Genomic DNA, 24,364 nt, shown 5'->3' with positions numbered 1-24,364 from the left:
ATCAGGGTGTAGAGGAGCCGTATGTAAAAATACTGAAAGATATCTATAGCGGCTCCACAGCCACCGTAGTCCTCCATAAGGAAAGCAACAAAATCCCAATTAAGAAAGGCGTCAGACAGGGAGATACGATCTCTCCAATGCTATTCACAGCATGTTTACAGGAGGTATTCCGAGACCTGGAGTGGGAAGAATTGGGGATAAAGGTTGATGGAGAATACCTTAGCAACTTGCGATTCGCTGATGATATTGCCTTGCTTAGTAACTCAGGAGACCAATTGCAATGTATGCTCACTGACCTGGAGAGGCAAAGCAGAAGGGTGGGTCTGAAAATTAATCTGCAGAAAACTAAAGTAATGTTTAACAGTCTCGGAAGAGAACAGCAGTTTACGATAGGTAGCGAGGCACTGGAAGTGGTAAGGGAATACATCTACTTAGGGCAGGTAGTGACCACGGATCCGGATCATGAGACTGAAATAACCAGAAGAATAAGAATGGGCTGGGGTGCGTTTGGCAGGCATTCTCAGATCATGAACAGCAGGTTGCCATTATCCCTCAAGAGAAAAGTATATAATAGCTGTGTCTTACCAGTACTCACCTACGGGGCAGTAACTTGGAGGCTTACGAAAAGGGTTCTATTTAAATTGAGGACGACGCAACGGGCTATGGAAAGAAGAATGATAGGTGTAATGTTAAGGGATAAGGAAAGAGCATATTGGGGGAGGCAACAAATGCGAGTTAATGATATCTTAATTGAAATCAAGAAAAAAGAAATGGGGGGGGGGGGTGGAGCATTGGCAGGACACGTAATGAGGAGGGAAGATAACCGATGGTCATTAAGAGTTACGGAATGGATTCCAAGGGAAGGGAAACGTAGCAGAGGGCGGCAGAAAGTTAGGTGGGCGGATGAGATCAAGTATGCAGGGGCAATATAACCACAATTAGTACATGACCGGGGTAGTTGGAGAAGTATGGGAGATGTCTTTGGCCCTGCAGTGGGAGAGGCCTTCGGCCCTGCAGGCCTTTGGCCCTGCATCATTATCATCAGCCTGCAACCAGGCTGATGATAATGATGACGATGATGCAATTTCTTTAAAAAATCACTGTTTGTGGGAATGAGTGTTTTTGGTTTAAACTTGGAAAACAAGAAAAAAATACAACGGTGGGTCTCATTTTAGTCCGGCGTTTCAGTTTTATCCGAAAAGAGTCGGTGAAAGCAAATTTACAATAAAGCTAAGGTGGCGCACGATCTGCACTTAGCCGCAAGCACAAGCACTCCAATGAGAGTAAGCTGCCAAAGTTAAGGTCATGTGTCAGCTGGCGGCACAAGCAATCTTTACTTTTTTTTCGTTTCTGCGTCCGTTCTGCCTGCGTCTGCGACGAAAACGAGGAGTGGGAAGGCAGATAAACAGAAATTGGTGGAGGCAGGTGGTAGCGTAATGGCTAGCGTGCCCATCTCCCAAATGCAAGATGATGCATTTGGGAGATGGGCTCGAATCCCGGTGGTTTGTTTGTGAAGACAGCTTTGTGTGCTCTCTGGTGACTGTGAAGCTCAGAATGAGGCGGCAGCCTGACGACAACCGTCGCCGTCAACGTAACAGAATAAGCGGGCGTGCAAGGGCACCCCTAAAGCCGAAAGCACATTCAGCGGAAATACACTATGCTCTTGTCGACAAAAAAAAAATGTGATGAATAACGAGCGTTGTTGAGCGAGGCTGTAGACGTATAATGTCACCATAGACAGGACCACGGTCCAATCCCGGTGCTCAGCGGAAATATACATCTACAGCGTGTCAACTAGCGTGTAATTGATACTTCATTAAGGTCGTTGCGTGTTTGTGTTATGTCTAGCAGGAGAGAGTAGTCTAAGAGATGACACTGGAGAGAAGGCGGTGAGAGAAGTCCGCGAAAAGTAATTGAGGATAGCCATATTTAACGTCGACGCCATGTTGAATAAAGCCTGCGACTTCAGATGCTCAGCCGCCAAAAAAGGCTTGAGTGGTACCATACCGCTGGGCGTATTTGGTAACCACAACGATAAACACACACTTTGCGGAAGTAAACACAGGAAAGGAACGTAGTGAGTTGGCCGCCCTTTTCGAGCTCTGGCATAGTTTTAAAAATGAATGTGGCGAAGTATGACGCACAAAATAGTGTACGTAAACCCAAATGAATCAGCGTGGTCGTACTTGCGCGACACGCCATGGTGGCCTGCCACCTGGACATCATGAAGTTGCAGCGATGAGAGTTTTCATTGGGTACTTGAGAATAAAAACCAGCACATCAGAGACGTCCGAGGGACATTTCTAGGGTACAAGAGCACATCCCCCCCCCCCGCAAAAAAAATATGAATCACGTATATAAGCTTACGAATGGGGACATCATAAGATGGAGCACTACGGCGCTTTTTGATCTTGTTTAGGATGACGTCAGCATTTCATTCAGCGTTTATTTCTGAGAAAATGAGCTGAAGTGCCGTTTATTTGCATCACAATGGCAGGCGTAATCAGGCAAACATTGACAGCATTTCATTAGAGAGTGCCTGTCTACTCTGTGGAGATTACGTATGACAATGACAACAAACACAAAAAGCTTTGCTTACGTCGATTCGCACATACGTGTACACATGATTATTTAGACTATCAATATATATGCTTAAGAATAGCAATTAATAATGCAATATTTGCATAGCATGCTAACGGACGACGACACAGTGACAGTGCTCAGTTCTTGTGTACTGACTTTTGTGTGAAGGTGAAAAACCAACATATCCAGGTATACATCTTAATACTTAGGCAGATCTTGACTTGCAGCTGCGGCGGTAGCCCATGTGCGGATAGAAAAGTCGCTAGCAAAATAATTGGGGGCATCTCAACAAAACCGATAGGTCAAAATCAAAAGCCGTCCACGACGGCGTCTCTCGTAGACGCTGTCCGATGTTCGGACGTTAACAATGTGTGCCGACTGAACAAATGCTGCCACGGAGTGCTTCCTCTGACGTTTAACCTAGCTTGTTTACTTCGTAGCATCAAAGGAACGAAAATAAAAAGGGAAATAAAAAAGGAATAAAAAGAACCGTATCAAAAGCCCGGAATCAATCATCGCTCGTCGCGACTAAACGCTTTTAGGATGATGAGTCATTTCCAGGCGACGAACGGCTACGCTTTATCAAGAACACCGATAACGCCGGCGGGAGAAGCATTGTGACGGAGTTCAATGCGCAGGGATAGCTTTTAATTATTTTATTTTTGTTTTATGGATGTTATCACGCGTCACCGCGGGAAGTTTGAAAAGTTGAGGGTCAGTACATAACGTGGTGGCACTCACGCGAACTAAACCGTCGTGTCCAGAATAGCTGGATACGCGGAAGGACAAGCAGCCGTTCAGGGCTGTCAGGGTTGATATTGCGGCGGTAGAGGATGCCGTCGTGCAGCACGAACATGCGGCACGTGCAGTTGGTGTTGCCAGATTTCACTCTGGCGATGAGGGACTGTATGGATGCGTCGCGTTGTTGTATGTCGGTCATGTGAGTCAAAGCCATCATGCAGGTCACCGGATCATGCGCAGCAGGGTGGGGAGGATCCATGGGGTTGCGAGAGAGGCAGTCAGCATCCTTGTGGAGACGTCCAGGCTTATAGTTGACAATAAATGAAAATTCCTGGAGCCACGAAGCCCCGCGACCAAGTCGTCCTGTGAGGTCCCGGAAGGAAGACAACCAGCAGAGGGCGTGGTGGTCTGTAACGACCGAAAACATGCGGCCGTACAAATATGGCCGGAATTTGGCGACAGCCCAAACTAAAGCCAAGCACTCCTGCTCCGTAATGGAATAAGTTCTCTCGGCAGATGACAGCAGGCGGCTGGCGTAAGTTATCACGCACACGGTACGATTCTGTTGTTGAGCCAGAGTAGCGTCGATGCCATGGCCGCTTGCGTCAGTATGGACTTCGGTCGGTGCGGATGGAACAAAGCGGGAAGTATGGGAGGGGTGGTCAGAAACTCGATGAGAGCGGCGAACGCGTGAGCTTGCTCACGGCCCCATGAGAACGGCGTGTTCTTTAGAAGATCTGTCAAACGTCGAGCAGCGTCGGCGAAATTTTTGACGAAACGCGAAAGTAACAACATAGGCCGACGAAGCAGCGCACGTCAGAAGCAGAACGTGGCACAAGGAAACTTCGAACGGAGCGAACTTTTTCCGCATGTGGTTGTACACAGGATGCGTCGACGAGGTGTCCCAACACGGTAAAAATAACACGGTAAGTGGGTAGACGCCTTTTGCAGTGATCTTGTTTAAGTGGCGTTAATCGGCGTAAAAACGCCAGGTACCATCTTTTTTTTTTCACAAGGACGACAGGCGAAGCCCTCGGGCTGGCTGATGGTTCGATGACCCCTTTGCGGAGCGTTTTGTCCACTTCTGATTGGATGACTCTACGTTCAGCATGCGATACACGATAGATACGCCGAGGAATAGAATTCGTGTCTCCAGTGTTGATGCGGTGGTGAACAAGAGATGTTCGGCGTAAAGGCCTGTCGAAGAAATAAAAGATTTCACGGTGCGATTCGACGAGGAGACGTATGTCCATGGCCTGTGCAGAGGTGAGGTCAGGTGCAAAAATCTCCGTGAAGTCATCGTTAGTGCACAGGAACTGCGAGCTGAAATTGGCGCTAAAGAACCACTCTCAGCATTCAAACTTTCAATGTAAAATTTGGAAGTATTAGAAACGCTGGCCAAGAACATGCCGGCTGGAAGCACATGAAGCAACAGGCTGAAATTCAGAAGCGGAAGAACGACGCCGTTATCAGTAATCGTCACCAGCGTATACGGAAGAGCAACGTTTCGGTTAAAAAGCACGTCGGTGATGGAGCGAAGGATATATACACCGTCAGGAATATGTGGCTGTGAAGTCAAAGTGACGTAAGTGACGGCCTCAGGGGACAGACGCACATCTTGAAGCGAACACAAGTGCGGCGGAGCGGTGCTCGGAGCATCGGCAGCTTGAGGCAGTTCCAACTGAAGAACGCCGGTTGCGCAGTCGATGACAGCGGAATGAGTGAATAAAAGTCCAATCCATTGATAACGACGTGAGGGCAATTGTCGATCACAGCAAAGAGAAGTAGGCCGGCCGGCTATACCTAAACGCACGGTACACATCCCAAGAAAAACCCGTACGGTGCCGTCACCCACACAATGCACTCGGGCAGCTGCTGGGTCGAGGACCTTCGTTAAACGTCTACGTACTCTAGCGCTCATCACAACGTGGGCTCCAGTGTCGACGAGTGCTTGGACAAGTACGCCGTCTATTTTAACGTCAGTGACACTTCTCTTTATGGGCAGGCAGAGGATTTGCTGCAGTAGTAGGCAATGCAGCACCATGTCCGAGGGCTGCATTTCTTAGTTTTCCGAAAGGGTGCGGCCAAAAGCCACGGGGACGAAAGGCGATGTCTCTGCGGCGAACGGGAAGATGGGCGACGTGCTTGCGGTGAACGAGACTGGTGTCCGCGCGGCGTTCTTGAGCGACTGTACCACGTGCCACTGCTGAGTGCTAGTTCTTGTTCCCATACATGGACTCATCTAGCACTGTAGATAAGAGAGAAAAAGAACTCACCGACGATAACAATACTCCCTAAGGGGTAAATTGAGCGCAACTCTATACGTGTTTTCATTTCGCGATATATTGTCCGGAGCGGGCAACCTGCCTCATGCGGCATATTGAAAGCAGTGTGGCGCCACTGCCTTGGAAATCGGAAGATCGCAAGAGGCAGCATGTGCGATTCAGAGCAGTCGCCGCATACAGATCTCCACTCATGCAGTGCTTTTTTGCCATATGTCGGACACACGCTACTCTTGTGCCATCTCTTGTGCCTCTGAGCCTGAAGATTTTCTGTGAAGAGCTTTGTGATAGAGAGCCACATTCACATGTGTTTTAGCCTTTCCTATAAGCGCACTTGAATACTGAAGCTTGTTGCTGCTACAGGAACGCTAGACAGCATTCCTAACGCTTGGTGCCGCCACAAAGTAGAGGGGAATTCTGTACCCAAGTACAACTATTGCTTTTAATAGTATACTCACACTGGTATTTGGCATGCGTGACGGGACGTCTCAGGAGGTGACTTCTAAGCTCGGAGACCTTCAAGGACTCCAAGGCCACTGTTATACAGTAAGATAGCTGTCATTTCAAGCAAATTGCTGGGAATTTTCGAAATGTTTTTATTTTCAACAGCTAGTATTCTGGGCACGCACGAAAATGTCAACCGCACCCGGCCATTTCGTGAATTTTGCAGCGGGAAATCTGTGCTGAAGTTCAAAGGAAGAGCGTTTGGTGCTGTTTACATCCTACTGCCTTGCAGCAGCAGTATTGAAGGACAAACAGGTCGATGATTAAGGACTATATTAGGAAGCACGCACTAACTCTCGAAACACGATGGGGAGCGACGTAGCTATTGATAGCGCTTTGTGCAGTTCCACACCAGTTTTAGCAATAAAGAATCCTCGTGACATATTTTCAAAGCCTACAGAACTCGCCGAATAGCCCTTCCCCCCCCCTCCATATGCAAACATGTCATCACTTAATCTGCTAGGCGAATTGAATTATTCAGATGAACTGCAGGAGCGATCTGATCTGGGTTCGTTGGTGCATGCTTAAAAGGGAATCGAATATGGTGCTAAAGACAGGGCGAATGAATACTTTGTTACGTCTTTCGCCTTCGTTTTCCCCTGGCAATAGCGCTGTTCATTCTCGTCAAAATATTCGTATATTTTGGTCGCCTGACCATGTGACACAGCTGCGTCGTCAGGCTATTGTTTTTCCTTTGTATCCTGCCTTCAATGTCGCACTTTATTCTATCGGCTCATCTTCACTATTATAATTAGCTGAACAGTGTCTAACAGCTTAACCGTGGCTACACTTAGTAGCCATGGAGCGCATGCGCGGAAGTGCTAGAGGCAGTCGACGCGGCGACTCTGCGGCTACGGTGCAGCGCAACTAAGGACGACGTCACGAGGTCAAATCTCCGCCGCGACTGCGGCATTTCGATTGGGTCGAAATGCGAAAACGCTCGTGTCCCGTGCCTTGGGGTCACGTTATAGATCATCTGTTGTTCAATATTATTACGGAGTCCCCCACTACGGAGTGCCTCATAATCAAAACGCAGTTTTTGCACGTAAAACCCCAGAATTCAATTCAATTCAGTGCTGATTCAGAATGCATGTTGTTCATTCATTCATAATGCAGAAAGAATGTTGTTGCGCGACGCGCAGTAACAACGAAAAAGGACACTTGCAAGAAATAACGAGCCGCTGTGTGATGTAAACGCATGGCGCAGTAGTTCGAACACCGCAACGACACATGCGAGAGCCTAATGCACTATTTAAAGATTCTTTCATCGCGTGTAGGCTCGATGAAAGGAGGTGCACAATGCCAGCGCTCAAATCACCTTTGTTTTTAGAGTGCAGCGTTTAGGCACCCGTTCCTACGGCGAGTGTCGGCGTCGGCGGCGTAACCGAGCGAACGAGCATGGCAAAACATGAAAAAGCGAATGCGGAGAGGGATATCAAAGCCACGAATGGTGGAAACCAATGAGAGGGTCAGCTTCCGTGACATGCTCGCCGGAAACTGGTGTCATGAGAACCTGCCCGGCCGCTGTATGCGCACCGGTAACAAACTCGTGTCAGGTCCCAGCCGGAGCGCTCGTTTCGTACTACAGCGCCTCAACTCTCGCTCGCGCTTGTTTGGTTTACTTGGCTTGTTCTCGTTCACGCTTCTTTCGATTGTCACGGTTTGCGATTGTTACAGAGTGCAGCTCATAGGCGCCCGTTCCTGCGGCGAACGTCGGCGACGGCGTCGGCGGCGTGACCGAGCAAAGTAGTGCGTAACCTAGCGAACGCAGAAGCGGAGAGGAGGATGCGGCGGCGATGGCTACAAGGTGGCACCAGAGCCGTCCGTGTAGTCTGGTAGATTTGTAGGCCGCAACTCCTATGAATCGCCCATCATCATCATCATCATCATCATCATCCTGGTTACGCCCACTGCAGGGCAAAGGCCTCTCCCATACTTCTCCAATAACCCCGGTCATGTACTAATTGTGGCCATGCCGTCCCTGCAAACTTCTTAATCTCATCCGCCCACCTAACTTTCTGCCGCCCCCTGCTACGCTTCCCTTCCCTTGGGATCCAGTCCGTAACCCTTAATGACCATCGGTTATCTTCCCTCCTCATTACATGTCCTGCCCATGCCCCCCATTTCTTTTTCTTGATTTCAACTAAGATGTCATTAACTCGTGTTTGTTCCCTCACCCAATCTGCTTTTTTCTTATCCCTTAACGTTACGCCTATCATTCTTCTTTGCATAGCTCGTTGCGTCGTCCTCAATTTGAGTAGAACCCTTTCGTAAGCCTCCAGGTTTCTGCCCCCTAGGTGAGTACTGGTAAGACACAGCTATTATATACTTTTCTCTTGAGGGATAATGGCAACCTGCTGTTCATGACCTGAGAATGCCTGCCAAACGCACCCCAGCCCATTCTTATTCTTCTGATTATTTCCGTCTCATGATCCGGACCCGGCGTCACTACCTGCCCTAAGTAGATGTATTCCCTTACGACTTCCCGTGCCTCGCTGCCTATTGTAAATTTCTGTTCTCTTCTGAGACTGTTAAACGTTACTTTAGTTTTCTGCAGATTAATTTTTAGACCCACTCTTCTGCTTTGCCTCTCCAGGTCAGTGAGCATGCATTGCAATTGGTCCCCTGAGTTACTAAGCAAGGCAATATCATCAGCGAATCGCAAGTTACTAAGGTATTCTCCATTAACTTTTATCCCCAATTCTTCCCAATCCAGGTCTCTGAATACCTACTGTAAACACACTGTGAATTGCATTGGAGAGATCGTATCTCCCTGCCTGACGCCTTTCTTTATTGGGATTTTGTTGCTTGCTTTATGGAGGACTACGGTGGCTGTGGAGCCGCTATAGATATCTTTCAGTATTTTTACATACGGCTGGTCTACACCCTGATTCCGTAATGCATCCATGACTGCATGACTGCTGAGGTTTCGACAGAATGAAACCCTTTCTCGTAATCAATGAAAGCTATATATAAGGGTTGGTTATATTCCGCACATTTCTCTATCCCCTGATTGATAATGTGAATATGATCTATTGTTGAGTAGCCTTTACGGAATCCTGCCTGGTCCTTTGCTTGACAGAAGTCTAAGGTGTTCCTGATTCTATTTGCGATTACCTTAGTAAATAGTTTGTAGGCAACGGATAGTAAGCTGATCGGTCTATAGTTTTTCAAGTCTTTGGCGTCCCCTTTCTTATGGATTAGGATTATGTTAGCGTTCTTCCAATATTCCGGTACGCTCGACATCATGAGGTCATGAATCGCCCCTACGCGTCGTCAACGCGCTGGCTCTGCGCGATCTCCAGATTAGCGAGGCAATCGCGGCACACGTTGCTCCATTTGCTACGTGCCGCATGAGACAGATTGTGTGCGCCAGCCACTATATCGCTAAATTAAAACACGGACACAGCTGCGCTCAAAGTTCGCATTAGGGAGTATCGTAATCGTTCGTCAATTTTTATTGTGTTTTACTATTCACCTGCGAATAATGTTCAAAAGCGTTATGTGGCATCATACTAGGTAACAAAGTGTCTTTTCTTTATATTCTGTGCCTGTCGATTTTTTCTCCTAATAGGTTTAATTGCCCTCTACATCAAAATACGGACAGCTTATCTGTATTTCGAAAACGGAACTCACCTCTGTTTCCTTTATGTATAATCCCACCGTTTTCCATAAAACAGAAACATCTACGTAATGTTTACATTGGGTCTGACCATAAAATTCCGGAATTTTTCCGCAGTTACTGAGTGATGAATAATCGACAGTTAGAGGCAGGGGGACCATGAATATGGCACATCAGTTGAACGGTGTCCCGTTAGGTGGAGGCCAGTTTCCTCTCCAAATTTCCTGTGGCTTGCATGAGTATCAGACCGGAGCGATTCTGCACATGTATTCTGTGTATTTCAGACACGCGCGTAAACGACAGCAACACTCCCTGCGCTCCCCTCTGTCACTTGGTGGTGGCATTTTTAAAAGCGTTTACTCTCTAAAATTGTTTACAGCCTTAAGAGTGTTTGCTTGTTCCTTGGGTAACACCCCTACCGCAAGCGCTTTAAAATATTTAGTGCCCTTCCACTCTTGGAATAAAGATGGCCAGCGAAGGTGCATTTTGATCAATACATTGATTTACATGGTTATTTCTATAATAATTGAATAAACGCATACACGTAACTTCGTGGTTGTTATCGTCTTTATTTCTTCTCACGTGTTACCACAGTGTCCATAGCTGTACGGTCACTGTGGTACACCGCGATCGGCGTTGCTGCTATGCTAGACATGTTCTTGGCAAAATAAATCAATACATGACTGGTGACGCATGGTCGGCACATCGACGTACGTGTAGCACTCAATTCCAGATTGTTCCAACAGGAAGGATGCAATCCACTTGCCGTCGGAGCGCACTAGGTCGACGTTAGCTTCTCCCACTGTGACGATCGACTTCGACGAATGACATCGAATGAAAGACGTGTATTAGAAAGGTCTCAATATCTGGTTTGGACGTAGCCGGAGCGACGTAGTCCGTCACGGTGACCATCCGATCTTCTTTCTGAACGGCACATACTCGATCTTCCCGACCCATCGGTCGCTGCGCGCTTGCCGGCAGGGGCTTCTCGTCGCTTTCACGCCCATTCGCGCTTTTGCTCTCGTTGTCGCTCTCTGAGAGCACGTTCTTCTTTCTAGCGAACTACGCGCGTCTCTTCCATAGCAAGTCCAAAGCAGCGGGGGGAAACTCCCCGGTTTCTGTGGCAGAGGTAATTGGCGCCATCTCTGTATTGGGCGAACGCAAAAATCCGTTTCCCTTGCGTGGCCTCGTAGATCATCGCGCGCACGCGCGTCGATCCAGATGGCCGAGCCCTTCCCCCTCCCCATCTCCTCTCCAATCGCCCTCCCTCGTTACACCCTCTCAACGCTCTCACTTACGACTGTCTCCGCGCACACGCCGTGCGGCACCGCCGGCCCGGAGCCAGCTCAGCCCGCTGCATGACGTTTCATGTTTCGTTATATGCTGTTATCGCGAAGCGTGTGCTACTGTGCGTTGACCGGCGTGGCTAGTTTCGTCAGTTTCATGGTCCTCGGTAGCTGTGTGCTTGTGCTCCGCGATGTTTCACCCGTTACATGACTTGTACCGCTCGTGCATCGTGTAGTGGTATACAAATACCTAAAGAACAAGCCCTGAAAGGTAGTTCTGGGTGCGTAAAGACAACAGGTGAGCGCTCAGACCCAAGGACATCAGAAGGTTCATGTACACGAACACAACCCTGTCCATGTGTGTGCTCCATGAGGCTCCGGACGTCGTTGCGCCTTGATTGTGCTACACTTGCCTCCTCCCGGTAGAGAAAGCTGACAAATAGACGTTCCTCCTCATTGTCACCTGGTCTATGACTTGTGTTTTTCTGTGCCAAGTCTCATTCTGGAACTTTAGTAACTTGCCCAGCGTTCCATACCGCCCTCAGTGCTTTTTCTCTGCATCGCGTTCTACAAACGTACTAACAGCTGAAAAATTATTGTTAGTGTTTGTGTACTATCACAGCAACCCCCGATGGGAAAACCGCGCGAATGACCTTCATGTGTAGGCATGATACGCTTTTTTTTTCTTCTGGAAAGCATGAACATTGCAAGTCTCCTACACGCAGATTTTTGCAGTTCGTGTTTACAATACAAAGGAGAGCCCAGTAGGTACGACTTAGTGCATTAAGTGACGTAATTTTATTGGTAAGCATTGCATTCGGGTGGAAAGGAAAGTCGTGTTGTTGGCTTATTTTACCTGGTCTTTGATTGAGGAATGCCTTTCTGCGAATGTTTTCTATGTGCTGCTGCAAAAGCCGACTACCTTCTGTTCCCCTTGCCACCGTTAGTCAAGTTGTGGCCAAGTAATAATAATAATAATAATAATATTTGGGGTTTTACGTGCCAAAACCACTTTCTGATTATGAGGCACGCCGTAGTGGAGGACTCCGGAAATTTTGACCACCTGGGGTTCTTTAACGTGCACCTAAATCTAAGCACACGGGTGTTTTCGCATTTCGCCCCCATCGAAATGCGGCCGCCGTGGCCGGGATTCGATCCCGCGACCTCGTGCTCAGCAGCCCAACACCATAGCCACTGAGCAACCACGGCGGGTATGGCCAAGTACAAAATAATGGGATAATGTGTATTTCAGTTTTTAGTACAATGATATTTTTTTCTGCCATGTTTTTTCAATTTTTTCAGCAGTAATGAAGATGTCCCAACTCTCTTATAGGAAGTAGCACTCAGAGTGCTGGCTCCCGTATAAGGCGCGCCGGTAAAAGCATAACCACCGATGACTCATAGTGACAAATGTCAGCTCAATTCTGCAGAACATGGCAAAAGATTGATTTGCAATAATCAGTTTCTCTTTCCTTCGAGTTGTCGATTGATTGGCCCTGGCATTGCGATTTCCTCGCCTATTGGTTAGTTGAGATAGTAGAGCGGCGGCCCCAGAGTGACGTTGGTCCCTTGTTCGAATAGCGCATCAGGACTACTTTTTCATCAACTGCGAAACTTTCTTGCTGAAAAACCGTAGGGGTTTACTTTGTAGCCTGGTGCTAAATCGGGTGTATGAAATTTTTTGTACAACAGTGTACAACAAAATGACACCTTCTGAAGCATGCAAACCGCGTCCTTGAATAAAAATAAATTACGGGGTTACGTGCCAAAACCGCAATCTGATAATGAGGCACACCGTAGTGGGGGAGTCCGGAATATTTCGGACCAACTGATGCTCTTTAAGGTGCACCTAAATGTAAGTACACGGCTGTTTTCGCACTTCATGTTTATCAAAATGCTGCCACCGCGGCCGGGATTCAATCCCGTGAACTTGTGCTTAGCAGCCAACACCATATCTATTAAGCAACCACGGCGGGTCATCTTTGCATAGTTGGATAGATCTTTAGATAGATAGAACCAGCTGGGATGGTTCTTGATAACGTTTTATTGATCGTGCTTGAAAAAAAAAAAGAGTTGCTCTTTATTCGAGAGGTGTTTCTTGCATTCACGTGATGCTGCGCAGAACTGAGCCTGGAGGCCACTTGGGACCGCAACCAGTTTCTGAACACGTATCATTCGTACGCACATCCGATGCTCCTGCACAAGTCGCGGCGCCACCTGCCGGGGAAACTGGAGAGCGTCGTGCTTCACGACGGGCGTCTCTACGAGGTCTCCATTCAGCAGGTAAGGACTTCGCCGTGGCTACTTGCGGTCATCAGCATCTGCCTAAATTTATGCCCACAGGAGGACGAAGGGCTCTCCAAGCGATCTCCTGTTTACCCTATGATGCGCTATCCCGCTCTAAGTTGCGCCTGGAAATTTCCTAATTTTATCATTACATCTACTATTCTGCCGCATTCGACTTCGGTTCTCCTCCATAAGCACCCTTTTTGTAACACTAATGGTCCACCGGTTATCTGCACCCCGCATTACACTTTGAGTACTAAATGCTGTTTGCGGTACTCGGCTGCAAAGTCAAAAAGTCGCAGTTTCACCCGAAAATGAAAGCTTTACTTACACTAGCAAAGACACAACTGCACAAAGTAATGTTCGTAACTTTATCAACCGTATACCTTTCATTATAATAGCAATCTTTAGTGCATCCTTCCCGCCACACTTAAATATGCAGCACACATAAGCAAAGTTGCTTGTATGCGATGTTGGGCAGTCGGCAAGTAGTACTCCCTTTATAAAGATGACTATTGAAATGTTATTGGCATTTTGGTGATAAATTGTTTATTCAATATCATTTCAGCAATATCTCATCAACAGTTTTTGAAAGCACACATCTATAACTCAACAAAAAAGTTTTGAGTAGTTCAGAACAATAAAGGCGTTGACGAAATGGTGTTAACTTATTGTTGAATAATATTCAGTATTATTGAGCCTGACTGAACAATAGTTAGATTCTAAACATATAAAACGTAAGTAGATATTTACGTACTTTGCATATATATATATATATATATATATATATATATATATATATATATATATATTAATGCCGGGCGGAAGCATCTATGGTTACTGCACGCCTTTATTTGAAAAGGTGATGGCAGAGAAAGTTAAGAAAGTTCGAATCTGGGATTTCACATGCCAAAACCACAATTTGATTATGAAGCACGCCGTAGTAAAGGACTCCGGATTTATTTGGACAACCTGGGGTTCTTTAATGTGTGTCCAAGGCACGGTACATGGGTGTTTTTAATTCCCCCGCCCCCCCCCACCGAAATGCCGCCGCCGCGTCCGACATTATATCCCGCTCACTGGGGTTTAGCAGCTGAACGACCCAGCCACCTCGGCGGGTGCGGCGGAGAAAGTGGTGAATATGGTTTTAAAAAAAAAGCGTTTCCCTTTTTTGAAATCCCTTAGCGCACACTAGAACGAAGAAAAAAGTTTGGCACCCGTCCTGGTTACTTAGTGGCTATGCTGTTGTTCTTCTAAGCAAGAGGTCGCGGTATCAAATCCAGGCCACGACGGCCGCATTTCGATGGGGCCGAAATCCGAAAACACCCCTGTACTTAGATTTAGATGCACTTTAAAGAACCCCAGGTGGTGCGAATTTCCGGAGTCGCCCACTACGGCGTGCTTCAAAGTCAGATAGTGGTTCCGGCACGTAAAACTCCATATTAAAACAAGGTTTGTCCGATATCTCCGACATGGTGTTCATATTTTACATAGAGGCAAAGATCTTTTCTGTGACGTAGACCGGGGGCTGGCCAACGTGGAAATCTGCTTGGCCACCAAGCACAATCCGTGCTGCTATACTTTTCCGGTGAGAAATATTGTAATGCAGAAGCGCACGCACAAATGTATAAAGAATAGAACGACAGGCCGTCAGCGATTTGCCATGATGTTGAACTGAGAAGCACCAACTGCGATAATTCTGTGCTTTTCTGGTGAATAGTTCAGTTCGCATGGTTGCTGCACGTATTACTTAAATTTTGAAATCCAAACAATGATAACTGTGCGCGCACACATGGCGCGGCGTTTGCGGCATTTGCGGCGTTTGCGGCGTTTGAATTTTACACCATGTCCCCTCCACTCCGTGAGCTTCGTTCGGTGCACTGCGTTACTACGACAAAGAAAGTATATCATAAAAGAAGCCAAGCAGAAAACTTTCATACACTTGCAAATATCAGCAATGGTTAAGAAATGACATTATATTACGAAATGTATAATGACAGTTACAATTACTGCCAATGTAAGCGTATATTTGTATGCGCGTACTTGCATGAATGCATGTTTTGGCTGTCAACTCTTTGGCGCATTCCTGGAGTACGTGCGCGCGGTTTGCTTGATAGCTTCCTGTGTCTTCTGCGCTCTTGGTGTGCTTCTATGTGTCTTCTATGGCATATTCTGCTTGTTGCTCGCTATTTATGGGCTTCTTGTCGCGTCGCACGTAATCATGATCGCCTCCGATTCCGCCACGTCAAAGGTGAGTGAGCGCAATTGGTGAGTGTTTCGAATGCCCCTTGTTCGTCCATTGCGACGGGCTGAGCAAAAGCGCGCAAATGCCTGTGCGCTTCTTCCGCGCGCCTGAGCGCTCCTTTTCATTGCTAGTACTATCCTTCCGTTGCGAGAATTTGTTGTACAGCACTAGGTTTGTGGTAGTCAACATGGAGTTTTGTCCTAGTTTCAAGTCGGAGTGCGCCTGTGGCGACGTAAAGCAGCAATGTGGCGCCATCTAAACCAGGGCATGTTGTACGCCACGATTTCTGGTACGGTGTTCGAGCGCCCATTGAGTTCGCCTATTAATGAATGCAAAATAATGCGACGTGAAATCATCCGCACTGTACTGTAATCAAACATATTTCGTTCGCATCACGCCGTCTAGTACATGACGTGTGAGCAGGCCTGTAGCACCTAGGGACGGTGGAATCGGCGAAAATGTATTCTGTTGCGCTGTTCGCTTTGGTATCCCATGCTCCCGCGTTGGGGCAAGGACGCCGGCACTCCATGCGGTCGACGTTCGCGCGATCAGAAAACATGTAGGAGGCTATATATGGCGAGATAGTAATAAACAGTTTCAATGGTGTACGTGCGATTCTATATTATAGGTGAGATAAAACAGGGGTAGTGCCACCGAATGCTCGAAAAACACCGGTTATGCTCCTTGCCAGCTGCGTGGGCTTTGTCTTCCACCAGTTCGCGCGTGTTCAAATTTCATTTTCGCATGTTCTCCGCTCGATGGCATCGAGTGTTTCGCGGAAGTGGCTTCGGGTAGGCGCTCTTTGCATTCACGGAAAAGGCAGATTGCAGGACATTCTAGCTTCCAGTTTACTGGGATAGAACATTCAAAATAATGTAATCGTGTGTAATTACAGCTTTTGGCATTTGAGTCACTCATTGATTTCACCAAGTTCTAAAACGAGTAGCCAACCAGATGCGTGGGCATATCTGTTGTTTGGTCCCATTGTGCTTACAGACGGCATATATGCATTATCGACAACATAAACGCCAAAAAATTAGCAAAGTTTCTTGCGATCATAGAAGTAAATAGTTATGTCAAAAAGCAATTTTTGTCTTAAAGTCGCACACTATAAAAGAACCGAGTGAAGGGGAGCCCATTCTTGTGAACTAAACGCTTTGCTACAAGCTTGGAACAATGCTTTGTCGGTGGAGCAGTTCTATGAAATGCTTTCTTTGAGAGTAATCAAAACTTCAGTTGCAGGAGCTAGACGGGGACTAAAAAATGCAACATTATCATCTTATTTAAAGCAGCTGCTTTTAACATGTGGCACGAACAGCTAAGCAGGTCAGCAAAATTAATTTCATAATAAGGCGAGGAATTAAAAATAAATTATTTGCCTACCTGACAATGTCTGTGGCAAGAGCAGCCACAGTTTAATGTTCTCAATGAGCCATTTATATCCGTTGATTTATGTCAGCTTAATGGTGCATTTAGCTCTGCTGATTGTTGCTTTCGGAGCGTCAGGGCTTCACATTTTAATGCTGGCATCGTTTTCAGCTCCAAAATGAGCGGGGGGACACCACAACCGGAAAGCGAAAGGTGGATTCCTCGACCATTCCTTCTCTGGTTTCATCGTGATCAAATGCAGTGATGCCATGAGAATGCAGTGCAGGGAGCAGAAGAAAAATATTTCTGGTGCAACTGCAAGCCTTTCTTCCATTGATCGATTGGTGCGCAGTGCCTTCAAAGCAGTCATCATGACTTTAAGCACTCTGCTGAGAGACTTTGCAACTGCGCCGAGACTAGGAGCAAATTTCAGTGTCACTTGTGAACAAATAAACGTAGAAGTGAGGTGAAACAGCGCGAAAAAGACGAGTACACAAGGAAACAAATACCACAGACAAGCGCTGTACTCTATCATGATAGATGACAGCGTACTCTGTACCCTGTCATCTATCAAATACCGCTCAGCTGTGGGAAATCTTATATAGGTCAAACGGGACAGTGCTTCAATGAAAGAGCTCGTCAGCACAGCACCAACCTAAAGAATGGCTATGGGAGTCATTTAGCTGGACACTGTAACAAGTGTCAATGCACCCCCATTTTGTAAAGGCAAAATTCATAGGGAAAGGAAATAGTAAGAAGGAGAGGGAAATAGTAGAGGCCTTTCATATAAGAAAGGAAGGCGAAAAATGTGTAAGCACTCCCTCTCTTGCCTTGTCGGGAAAAGAAATCACATTTTTGGAAGAAAGATTAAAATGTTTATGTGCAGATGTTTTTGCGACTGATGTGCGCATGCCTATGCTGAAGAAGGTATAAATGTCCGGTGAATTTCAAATAAACTTCCAGTTGGCAGTAAAAAAACAGCGCTTGTCTGTGGTATTTGCTTCCTTGTGTACTCGTCTTTTTCGCGCTGTTTCACCTCAGTTCTAAGTATGAACCAACTAGCCCTCATTAAGATCTTACTAAGGTAAATAAACGTAGAGTGTGCCTTTTCCGAATATATGCCTAATATACGAGGGGCATTCGGAATTCAATTCGGGTCAAGTACACATATTTCTACCTCTAGCAGAATAAATGTATTATGTCCTATGTCCTACAGCAGTGCACTGCTAGGGCCGTGAAACCAAAAGAGCAGCACCCATTGAGAAAGAAGGTTGAAGAGCGAGCATTGATCCGGGCTTTCTGCATTTCAAGGGCTAAAATGCAGAAAGATTTATGCCGAGGTGCACGGTGCGCATGTCATACTGTACCCAGCGTGGCATGAATCTCCTTGTCATTATGCCTTTTTAAGATGCGAAACTGGGTTAGTGCTAATAAAACAATTGGAAAATGGGATGCAGAGGTGGCGGGAGGTGGAAGGGCACCGCTCTTGATCAGCCGGTGCACGCCCTCGGTCCTAATGCCAGTGATACCTTAATGACAACCAGTGATGCATGTCATCCTATTATTCAGCCATGTGCATTCCTTGTTTTGTATTAAGGGGACATTAATGATACCTAAAGTCAATTTAAACTAAAAGACATCGTTTTAAATATCCACTTTTGATAATTTCTTGATAGTAGGTTGACTATTCGAGAAAATGAAGCGGAAAGTTCAATTTTGATTATCGCCTCAAAATTGTGGCGCTGATACCTGATTGTGACATTACGGATTTCAAGTCTTTTTACAAACATGGGTCGTTTTGGTTCAGTACAAGTTGACGCTTTTTTAATTTCCGTCTTTGGGTTTCTTGGTGTACAATGAAGCAAATAAAAAGTTAGCCACACCCGAGCAGACACAATCAAAATCTATGACGTCACAGAAAGCTGGTGCGGGAACTTCAAGGCAGCAGTGCCACCAATCTTTCCTCTTGCGTCTTTTAAAGTTTACTTAGCCTTTCCATCCGCTGTCTGTGACCGAATCTTGTGTAATCTGATTGCATGTACGCGCGACGCAATTAATGTAGAACTTTCTGGAGGACACGCGGGCCTCAGCGATTACTCTGGAACATTCGACGACTGATGTATAAAAGCCGACGAGCTTGACCCGCTGATTAGATTTTGACGATCGCCGACTGTGTTTGCCGCTGTCGCCGTTCTTCAAGTGTAGCCTGTTTTTTGTGGGCACAGGTTCACCCAATAAAAGTATTGCTACTATGCTCTTTATACGTCACTACCACCTGACAATATTTTGAATTGAAATGGCTCAATAGTGCTTCGACAATATGCCATGGGTCGATTATCAACACAGCTCGATACTTCCTCAACGATTTTTCAACATTGCGACAACGCGCGTTCGATGCGACTTGTTGACGTTGACCAATGGCATTCATATCTCCTAACTATTTTCTAAGGGCCATACGTTTAGACAACGGGACAATACCGGACTACTAATAACAAAAAATGTAGCAGATCTTTGAATATAGCGAAACTTCCCATGAATATATAATGAGTGTTTTCTGTGCAATTTGTTCGCCGTACCCGACATCCCTTTGGGTAGTGATACAAACAGGGCAAAAGCAGACACAGAAAACAAGAAGTGACAAGAAAAGCGCTGACTCCAGCTGGCGTTTTTCAGAAAAATGCCATGAATATAGAACCTCGTGCACGTGACCACAACCACATATATTTGTTCACATTATCAAGACTACAGCATATGTGGTAGTGATCATGTGTGCGAGTGTTTATATTCACGTTTCTTCCTATAAACGCCATTTCGAAGTCAGCGTTTGTCATTGTCACTCCTTGTTGTGTTCTGTGTCTGCTTTTGCGCCTTTATATTACATGGAATACGGACTAGCCCAGTCAGACACCTTGCTCCCTTTGGAGGCGCAGATGCGAACATTTGCCAGGCGGCACAACCCATGCGCAAGGTGAGGCCATCTCTTCCAGTGCCCTCTCATCGCGGCTATCCGCGTCGTGGCCTCCTCGCCCTTTCCCCCAGCGGCCAGTGACCCACATGTGAAGGTCGGCTTCCCCCCTCTACCTTCCACTGCTACGGTCGAAGTAATGTAAGCCATCGGTCCTAGATGGCGCCGCTTCAAGCAGCCAAGTTTGGAACTACACCTGGCGACAATTTTCTGTGGCAGAATGACCTGGGCTACGGAGCCGAAGCACACTTGTCTCCCTAATGTCTCCCTAATGAAAACGTCTGTAGACTATTCAGGGCAAATGAGAATTTACCAATGACTCTTTGTTTTATAACGAAACGTCCACTATGCCATGTCTATCAAGGTCATTCATCACGTCGCAATGACGTTGAGCCGCCGAAGCGCATGTGACAGGTGTGAGGTCACGCCATGCGATCCGCTTTGGAGAGGCGTCGCAGTTGCACTTGCTGTGGCACCAGGTGACTAGGTCCGCTGGGCACCAGGTGAACAGGTCCGCTGCGGCAGCAGGTGACTAGGCAAAGGTTAAAGGGATAAATATAGTCCGACATACCGTGAGCGCGCGCTCGCGTTAGGTCACGTTGGCGTGAATGGTGTGTGTAGTTCGACCGATGGTTCGACGCACTGCCACAGCCAACGTAACTGGACGCGGTGAACTCACTCCGATACGCCCGGTCTCACGCACCGATTACGTCGGACTATAAAGGCGTCTCTAACGGCTACTTCGCCGGCGCTTCGTCGCTCAATCTCGCCATGGATGAAGCACGCGCCGGTGCGATCGCGTCGACTCTTCGCCGCAGCCACCAGGCTGTCGTAACACCCTGCCCATAAAGCTCGCCGGGAAGAAGAACTGAAGAACCGTGTCTAACTATGCTTAAGAGCGCTTTCACTCGCATAACTAGGTTCAAGCCACGTTAAACCCCAGAAAATCTATGTACAATATTATTTCATAATTATTTAATAAAAATATTGCGGAGTAGAAGGAATTCCATTTCACGCCTTTCAGATTTTGTGGTTTTTCGGCGTCCGTAGCTCTTTTTCACCACCTTCAAACAAATATGGCGTTCCCCCGCTGCAGCTCGTCAACGTCGCCTATGGAAGAAAGTTCGCCGCGTCTCGTCAGTTCACCAGTTTTGCCAAGAGTTCTCAAACCAAAAGCTCTCCGTGCCGGCCAAGACACTGGTGCATTCCATTTACGTGCAAGTAAGGAGAAGCGACTCGCAGCTGTTTGTGAGAGCTGCATGTCGGAAGGTCAGTGAGCTCACTGATGTTAGCCAACGCAGTGTCTTCCGGATCAAGCGCGACGTAAGCTCTGGCACCCGGAAGTGACCAAAGCGGAAGCGCCGGTGTCTCTCAGCCTACATGTCCATGCAAAAACCGGGACAAGACTAACTTCATGAAAGTTTCTCTTCGCAGCTCTACGAAGAAAAGTGTATCAGTACTTTGTGCGAAATAAAATTCCGAAAGCTGCAAAAGTGGATCAAAATGTGGACAGTGACACTTGCACCAAAATGCCTATAATGAAAGTGCGAACGATGCAAAGGCTCCTTATTGATATCGGTTTTTCCTTTCGAAGGCGGAAGAAAAATTGTGTGATGTACGGGAGAAACGGCGTTATCATGTGCCGACGGCACCACCTGCATACCGCCTGAGAACTTCGCACCGATAAACGGTACGTACGAAAGTCGGTCCATTTTTGTAGCGTGTAGATGAATAACTATATTTTTTTCATTCACCCAGCAACCAATATAACGAAAAACGTTCTCTCGAGACGCAACATACGCGACGCGCGTTTGGCTGCAATTACGTGGAATCGTAGAGGATGCGACGTCAGGTTCCGCCCAATACTCTTCAGTGAGATCACGGTCGCGTCCAACCTTTCGGTGCTCGCAGCCGAAACAAACACAAGCGATCTTGCTTGCCAGTTTTGTGCATGCATTATTTCAGCAAAACACTCATTGAAGTGTAAGCAACAAACGCCGCTGCATTTTCCAGACTCACGTCATGCATGATCGCATTTCTAGGGTAGCAGTGCCGCTCCCGCCCCTCACCTGGCCAGCCTTTTTATGACGCACTAAACCATACGCCTTCGTTGTTTGGTAGCAGGAACAAGCGGCCCGTGCGCATTGTTTGATCATATTAGCTGAACAGTGCTGACTGTCTCATTGCTTCTCCTATCTTTCGAAAGTGCGGTAGTTATAGCTGATGACAGCCTTCAATTAATTTTTATTGTTTGCCCTTGCAGACCAATACACTCCCTTGACGAGACGTGGGTCAATACAGGCCACACAAAGGAGAAAGTATCGGAGGACGTGAACGTCACCGCAGGAGGAAGATGCTTTTCGGCAAGGTTTGACAACAGGGCTTCGTGCTCCATGCGGCAAAGGTGGCAGGCTGATCCTGTTGCACGCCGGTAGCGAGGATGGCTTCTTAAATGTTGCGTGTTTATTTTTCCCAGCAGCTAGAAGAACTGCTGACAGCCACAAGGAAATTAATAAGCCGCGCTTTGAGAAGTGGTTCACTGAAGAACTTTCGTCTAACATCAACCCGCGCAGTGTCATAGTAATGGACAATGTCCCTTACCATGCATAGCGTTCACCTCGAGAAAGTTAGAACGTCGTCAACACGAAACAGCGACATTCAGTGTTGGCTCACGGAGAAATACATCGCATTTTGCCTGGACCAATCAAAGGGATAGTCATTGGAGCTTGTGAATCAACACAAAAATATGTTTACCGCCTATCGCGTGGATGTTGTCGCAAAGGCTGCCGGACACGATGTCTTGAGGCTCCCTCCGTATCATTGCGAGTTCTATCCTATCGAACTGATATAGAGCCAGGAGAAAGGTTACGTCGCTTATAACAATACCACATCCACCCGCTGCGTCGAAAAATTGCCACATAAAAGCATCAATCTTGTGACCGCAGACAATTGGCTTGGGGCATGTGCTGCATGGGCATGTGCATGTGTTAAGAAACAAGAGGAGTTCTGTCAATGGGACGCAGGCCTTTGACCAGATTGTAATTTCACTGGGATCGCACTCGAGCAGCGGGAGGGATGCGAGTCACAGTGACATAAGCAGAGTGGAAGAGCTGACGTGAACCTCACCGCAATCGCGGAAGGCACCGCAACATTTTGATGTGTACTTCTACATATGTCACACACTTTTGCTAGTCCCAAAGCATTACAATCGTTTAATTCTGAAGTTTTACGTGTTAAAACACAATATGATTCACGGTGTAGTTAATGATTCCACAGTTTACACCGGCCTGTGTTTTTAGAGGGCTCCTAAATATAAGTGTATTGGCACTTTTTCATTTTGCCCACAGCGAAATGTCGCGAAATATTTTGGAAATACAGCCTTTTTTCGTAGAAGGGATTAATAAAGTGCTTTGCAGTGGAACACCACATGGAAAGTCGTTGCACTGCATTGCTATACAGTCTTGCTCTCTCTCTCTCTCTCTCTCTCTCTCTCTCTCTCTCTATATATATATATATATATATATATATATATATATATATATATATATATATATATATATATATATATATATATATATATATATATATATATATATATATGATTGAGCACTTTCAATGACGAATCTCGCACTTTTATGATCACAGAAAAATGATAGCTCTGTTACAAATAATATGTGGTTTCGGATTTGATATGACCCGAGCATTCTGCGAAAGTGCGTTGTTCATAGCATTGCCATGTGTACATGCGGTAAATATGTATGATCCGTGTGAAAGTGGCTTAAAGTGTAATGAAACGTGTGTCAGATTTATGGAAGATATATATATATATATATATATATATATATGTATATATATATATACTTAATAAGAGGTACAAAATGAAGGTTGAACAGGTCTACGCCCCCCACATCCAGTCATGATGACCAGGAAGTCCAAAGCTTCTATGAAGACCTGCAATCGGCGATGGGTAGAGTGAAAGCAAAATACACTATACTAATGGGCGACTTTAATGCCAAGGTAGGCAAGAAGCAGGCTGGAGGCAAGGCAGTGGGTGAATATGTCAGGGGCACTAGGAATAGCAGGGGAGAATTATTAGCAGAGTTTGCGGAACACAATAATATGTGGAAAATGAATACCTTCTTCCGCAAGCGGGATAGCCGAAAGTGGACGTGGAGGAGCCCGAACGGCGAGACTAGAAATGATATAGACCTCATACTCTGCGCTAACCCTGGCATCATACGAGATGTGGACGTGCTCGGCATGGTGCGCTGCAGTGACCACAGGATGGTAAGAACTCGAATTAGCCTAGACCTCAGGATGGAACGGTAGAAAGTGGTACATAAGAAGCCGATCAATGAGTTAACGGTAAGAGGGAAAATAGAGGAATTCCAGGTCAAGCTACAGAACAGGTATTCCGCTTTAACTCAGGAAGAGGACCTTAGTAATGAAGCAATGAACGACAATCTTGAAGGCATCCTTAAG

At 46.6% G+C, this 24,364-nt stretch overlaps 1 protein-coding gene across 1 annotated transcript in view; it reads left to right on the top strand.

The window, feature by feature from the left end:
• LOC142566621 (uncharacterized) overlaps nucleotides 1–24,364 on the top strand; it is a 141,548-nt gene that overhangs the window by 46,751 nt on the left and 70,433 nt on the right. The window contains exon 4 of the mRNA XM_075677458.1: nucleotides 13,141–13,301. Coding sequence (XP_075533573.1) covers nucleotides 13,141–13,301 — 161 coding nt within the window. The remainder of the gene's footprint in view (nucleotides 1–13,140; nucleotides 13,302–24,364) is intronic.

The sequence above is a fragment of the Dermacentor variabilis genome, unplaced genomic scaffold, assembly GCF_050947875.1.
Source record: "Dermacentor variabilis isolate Ectoservices unplaced genomic scaffold, ASM5094787v1 scaffold_13, whole genome shotgun sequence".
Classification (NCBI taxonomy): Eukaryota; Metazoa; Arthropoda; class Arachnida; order Ixodida; family Ixodidae; genus Dermacentor; species Dermacentor variabilis.
This window is presented reverse-complemented; position numbering and strand designations above follow the sequence as displayed.